General features: G+C 42.0%; 1 protein-coding gene across 4 annotated transcripts in view; it reads left to right on the top strand.

Moving 5' to 3' along the window:
• Nucleotides 1-4,641, top strand: part of Arhgap21 (Rho GTPase activating protein 21) — a 135,172-nt gene extending 130,531 nt beyond the window's left edge. For all 4 annotated transcript variants that reach the window (XM_013515486.1, XM_005386906.2, XM_005386908.2 and 1 more), the window contains one exon: nt 2,163-4,641. In XM_013515486.1, coding sequence (XP_013370940.1) covers nt 2,163-3,854 — 1,692 coding nt within the window. In that variant the 3' untranslated portion in view covers nt 3,855-4,641. The remainder of the gene's footprint in view (nt 1-2,162) is intronic.
• The last annotated feature ends 1,359 nt before the right edge of the window (nt 4,642-6,000 follow it).

Genomic DNA, 6,000 nt, shown 5'->3' on the forward strand with positions numbered 1-6,000 from the left:
TCTACAGATATTTCAGCATTATAGACTTATTATACATTGTTATAGAATATATATATGTATACTGCATACATATTCTTTTCAGCAAAATTACTAATTTTGTTTTTATATTTTTAATGTAATTTGTATTCTATTGACAGCAACACTAAATCACAATTTTTAGATTATTATCTTTTACAATTAAACATGAATTTTATATGCCATGTTTAAATAGCATATCACAGAGGATTGTCTCCAACTTTTTACTGTGAAAAATGTTAAGCCTATAGCAAAGCTACTAGAATAACAGCACCTAAACCTTTTACTCTAAATCTACCATTGACAAATTCTGATATATTTAAATACAGTAAGTCCCCAACTTATGAATGAGTTCAATTCTGGGAGAATTGTTCATAAGTCAGATTTGTTCATAAGCTGACAAAATGAGTCTTATACACTACACCAATAAATGTTCACAACTTGAATGTTCATAAGTCATGGACTTCCTGTAATATATATATTTTTTTCCTTCATTATTTGAGTTAGTTGTACACATAACTGTACCCCTAAATATTTTAGCATGTGTGTCCTGAGAACAGAGTCATTTCCCTACATAATCACAGTATAGTTATACTCAGGATACTAACATAAATACATTATTATCTAATGTGCAGTTGTTTTACAGACTTCCCCAGTTATCCCACTTCAGCATATAAAAACCATTACTTCCACTCAGTTGTCAAGTCTCTTTAGACTTTAGAATAATTACTCAACCTCTTTTGCCAGAAGGTAAGATTTTTAAATCAGAAAGGCATGTGTTACATTCCTGCCTCTTCCTCAGAATTGCTTGGTACTGTGTGATAATAATATAGCTGTCCAAATGGCGAGACACTCGGGGCTCAGTTCTAAGGGTCTTCCTAACTAACGGTCACTCAGTTCTGGGCAAGTCATTTGCTCCGTTGTGCACATCAGCACAGAACTGTTTAAAAGTAAACCAGCAACATGCTAGGCCTTCGACACTGCAGGCCAGGGTGAGGAACATCAGGTCTTAAATTCAGAGCCTGGTCACAGCCGCTGCCCCCTCTAGTCTTCATTACAGTGCGGAAACGTATGAATAACCGCTAGAAATCCCTTGTAACTTACAAAAACAAAATCCTGTTAACCTGTGATTTCATCCTTACAGCCTTGTAAAGACCTTGGTATACCAGTTTTAGCTCCCTGAAGATTTTTATAGCAAGAGAAATGTACTTTCTAATCTCTTACCCACCACACTTCCTGCCTGCTTCCTTATCATAGATATGTGCTAGAACAAGTATTCACTGACCCCTGAACCACTTGCTTAATGTGCAGACATTCTGAACAGACTAATCAACCATGCACTATACATTGCAAACAGCTTTACCAATAACAGTGCACTGAAGTACTTCACGGGGAGGATTTAAGATCCTTTCATACCTTGTATTATTTGAATTTTCCAACTCTGTTTTTACCTTGAGGCTAAATAAAGATGTTTCTATTCACCACATTTACCTAAGGCAGACCCCTAAAGATCCAGTCCTGCTGAACTGCTAGGAGCCCTGAGTTGCCTTATCTGAAAGACCTTTCCTGACACAGTGTCTGTATCATATGTTGTCTGTAATTAGAAAACTGAAGACAGCCCTAAGGGATTTTTGTTTTGTTTTGTTTTCCATGGGTACCAGGCATCAAACTCAGGACCTCACGCCTTCCAGGCAGGCACTGTGATGCTAAGCTATATTCCTGGCCCATGCTTTAATAACTCTGTCAGAATGTTGTTTAACTCTCAAGCCTGGGTTCCATATGAAGGAAACCCAAGGGTGTCAGAGTTTGCAGAAGCAGGAAAGTCAGTAGTTTCAGAGAAATTATTAAGAATCAAGAGAGCTGGATGCCACTAAGAACAAATTATTATCCTGAAAGAGCAGATGGAAATGGCTTGGCAAAAAAGTAGGAGGGGAGTGTAAATGAAAATATATTTTTGATACGAGTTTAAAAGGGGTCTGAGAAAACATATTACACTCTCTGTGCTTCTAGAGTTTTAGTAGATTTAATTCTGTGCTTCTAGAGCTTTAGCAGATCTAATTCTTTAAGAAACGTATTTAGGGGGGAAACCTCAGAAAATTCACACAGTAGTGTTGTGCTCACAGCCTTGTTTCTCTGGTTGTCTCCAGGGTTCTTGGGGATCTGGGAAGGATCAGTATAGCAGGGAACTGCTTGTATCCTCCATCTTTGCAGCTGCTAGTCGCAAGAGGAAAAAGCCAAAAGAAAAAGCACAACCCAGCAGCTCAGAAGATGAATTGGACAGTGTATTTTTTAAGAAGGAAAATGTGGAACAGTGTCATGGTGATACTAAAGAAGAGTCCAAAAAAGAAAGTGAGCCGTCGGGCAGAAAACAGAGGATCCTCGTGGCCAGAGAAAGTAGCGCTAAGAAAGAGAGCAGCGCATCAAAAGAAGAGAAGACGCTTCCGCGCAAAGAGAGCAGCGCATCTGAGGAGCCGTCGCCGCCCCACAGCTCGAAGCCGAGCAGGTCGCCCACGCTGAGCTGTCGCTTTACCGCGCTGAAAGAGAGCCCCAGGTCCCTTGCCACGCCGAAGTCCCCGCACTTGGAAGAGGCCGGGTCTGACTCCGGCACTTTGCTCAGCCTGTCCTCCCAGGCTTCTCTTGCACGGTTTTCCACTAAGAAATCAGCTAGTCCAGAAACGAAACACAGTGAGTTCTTGGGGAACGTTGCCACCATCACCTCGGACTATTCCACGACGTCGTCTACCGCGTACATGACGAGCCTGGACCCCAGCCGCCTCAGCCCCGAGGTGCAGTCCGTGGCGGAAAGCAAGGGAGATGAGGCTGACGACGAGCGCAGTGAGCTGATAAGCGAAGGGCGGCCCGTGGAGACAGACAGCGAGAGCGAGTTTCCTGTTTTCCCCACCGCTTTGACGTCCGAGAGGCTCTTCCGAGGGAAGCCAGAGGTTATGAAGACCAGCCGGAGAAACTCCGAAGGAAGCGAAGTGAGTTGTACCGAGGGGAGTCTAACACCCAGCTTAGAGAGCCGCAGGCAGCTCTTCAGTTCACACAAACTCATCGAATGTGATACACTGTCCAGAAAAAAGTCTGCTAGATTCAAGTCGGACAGTGGAAGTCTGGGAGAGGCCAAGAGTGAGAAAGAAACACCTTCAATAACTAAAGTGTTTGATGTCATGAAGAAAGGAAAATCCACTGGGAGCCTGCTCCCGTCAACCAGAAATGAATCCGAAAAGCAGGAACCCACTTGGAAAACGAAAATAGCAGATCGGTTAAAACTGAGACCTAGAGCTCCTGCTGATGATATGTTTGGAGTGGGAAATCAGAAAACAAACCCCGAGACTGCTAAAAGGAAAAACATCAAACGTCGACACACGCTAGGAGGGCACAGAGATGCTGCTGAAATCAGCGTTCTGAATTTCTGGAAGGCGCAGGAGCAGAGTGGGGAGAGAGAATCTGAGCTTTCAGCTGTGAATCGGTTAAAACCAAAATGCTCAGCCCAGGACCTCTCGATCTCAGACTGGCTGGCCCGGGAACGCTTGCGCACCAGCGCGTCTGACCTAAGCCGGGGGGAGGCGGGAGAGCCCCCGCCGGAGGACCCTAGCACCGCAGAGACACCTGCGACCGACACGCCTTTGTCTTTTCGGCGCGACCCTGGCAGTTGTTCCGACGCCTTGGCTTCACCCAGTCGGCCCCTTCTTTCCACACCGCCACAGTCACCTGACCAAATCAATGGAGAAAGCTTCCAGAACACGAGCCAGAATGCCAGTTCTGCAGCTGACGCCCATCCTCATAGACTCTCCGAAACCCCCGGCAGTAAGGCACAGTTTCATCCCTGTCTTTAACCTGGGGCATGTCCACTCTAGCAAATACAAAGCTACTGTTACACGTTCCAGTGACTCTGTAAATATTTTCTTGTACCAGAATTGTTATTATGCAGCCTTCATTTGGGCTCGTTTCATCATTTTGCACTGTGAAATAGCTTTACAGTGCATTACTGCAGCCAGAAGAACACATATATATATTTAAAAATATATTGGATAGTTGTACACAAACGAGCAAGGTCTTTGTTGCAACTTACTACATAGCATATACCCCATCTTACTGAAGAAGAGCGCTGGCATTAGTGTGCAGCAAATCTGTTCTTTTGGTTTCATCACTAACAAAAAGTGCCTCATCATGAAAGTACATTTGATTTTTAGGGTGCCATATTGTTAAAATTAGACAACTTACATTGAATAAACAAACGCATTTTATCGGTAACAAATTTCATTACATTTACCAGTTTTAACACAGGTGGATACAGAACTTCCATTCCTTAGTCATTCCAGGTGGATCTGAGTTTTATATTCAAACTTTTAATACAATTTTTGAGTTTTGTGTGACTTGAATTTTTAATCTTTCTGTAAAATACGTAACTTAAATGAACATATTATATGTGTATCTTTTCTTCAGATACCAGATTTGATATAAATGTTGTAACATAGGTGTGTAGATAGTAGACCCTGGATGGAACTGGCTTCTTTATAAGAATATAATTCTGCATGAGGACTTACTGAATCCAAACCTGTGTCATGCCTGTGTGCATACCCAATTAAACACTGGAAATAAAAATTGTTTTGGTGAACTTTGCATGGCTTGAACTTTGCTGTTTTCAAATGTTACCCATTTCTATGACTGACTGGTCCTAACTTCCATATCTGTAGCTGTGGATAGCAGGAATCTCTTATAAATGCTTATATTAGCCTAACCTCACTCCTGTACACAGAGAGTTAACTTTTCCAGTTAAAGTATATTCTTTACCTTTTCATAACATCATGTTCGTTTTTCAAGCCTGACCTCAAGTCTCCCTGGAGTGCTGCTCCCCGTCTTAACCAGGTGATAGCTCTGACATATAAAAACAAGGGAATTAAAGTAGATGATCCTCAAGTAATTTCCAGTCTACCATGTAATGATTTCTTCTGTAGACTGCAATTTAAAACCCTATAAATTGGGAAAAAAGGAGAGAAAAAACCTGAAAACTAGAAAACAGTGACACCCTTATTACATCTCCGTTAAAAGTTTGTAACTTAACATCCAGTGTGCACTGCTGTGTGAAGCTGCTTGTCTCCTCACATCTTCTGAAGCAGCAGACATGGTCAGGGTTTTACATTTTTATTTTGTTTCTAAGACAAAATGAATGGATGTGAGGGATCTCTCTATTTTGTATTTCCTACATTACCAAGCAGAAGGGCCCTTTGCAGATGTTGAGTGGCCATTTCCGTTTTCCTAAGTACATTTGGTTAACCTGTGACTGTTTCCTCGTGTTTGTCTTTTCTCCTCATAGATTGTTGAATCATCTGGCTACAAGTCCTGATTAGAAATACCTTGTCTTGTTTTCTCCACCTTTAACTTTTTTTGCGTTGTTTTAATTTTTGTTGTACTTAACCAGATTTATCAGCTTTTGTATGTATTTTTAGACCCACTTAGAAATACACTTTTCAGGTGTCTAGAGTTTATTTTGTGAATTATGTGAGGGAGTACGGCAGCCGTGTTTGTCTTACTATAGTCATTCATGAGCTCTTACAGAAACTTCAGATCCATTAATTCTTTTTTTTTTTTTTTTCCGGTACTGGGAACCGAACTCACGACCTTGTGCTTGCCAGGCAGGCACTGTGCCGCTGAGCTAAATCCCCAGCCCAGATCCATGAATTCTTAAACAAGAAAATAAGCGGTCCCTCACTCACCATTCCACTGTAGTCAGATTAAGTTATGTAACAGCAGGGCAGCTCTAGTAGACTGTTATATCTAACAGAACAGTTGGACCTGATCATAGTACACGTGTTTGAGCTGGCTGTGCAGAAAGGAAGGGGAGCTGTACCAGGGGAGGAATACCTGTTATGCAGTCTCTCCACATCCCTGCTGTGAAAATTACACTGATAGTACAACAGCATCTTGGGAGTACAAAGAAATACAAAGCAGAAGAAAGCTTAGTTTTTTCTTCCAGCCAGG

This window comes from Chinchilla lanigera, unplaced genomic scaffold (genome assembly GCF_000276665.1).
Source record: "Chinchilla lanigera isolate Chin_1 unplaced genomic scaffold, ChiLan1.0 scaffold00028, whole genome shotgun sequence".
Classification (NCBI taxonomy): Eukaryota; Metazoa; Chordata; class Mammalia; order Rodentia; family Chinchillidae; genus Chinchilla; species Chinchilla lanigera.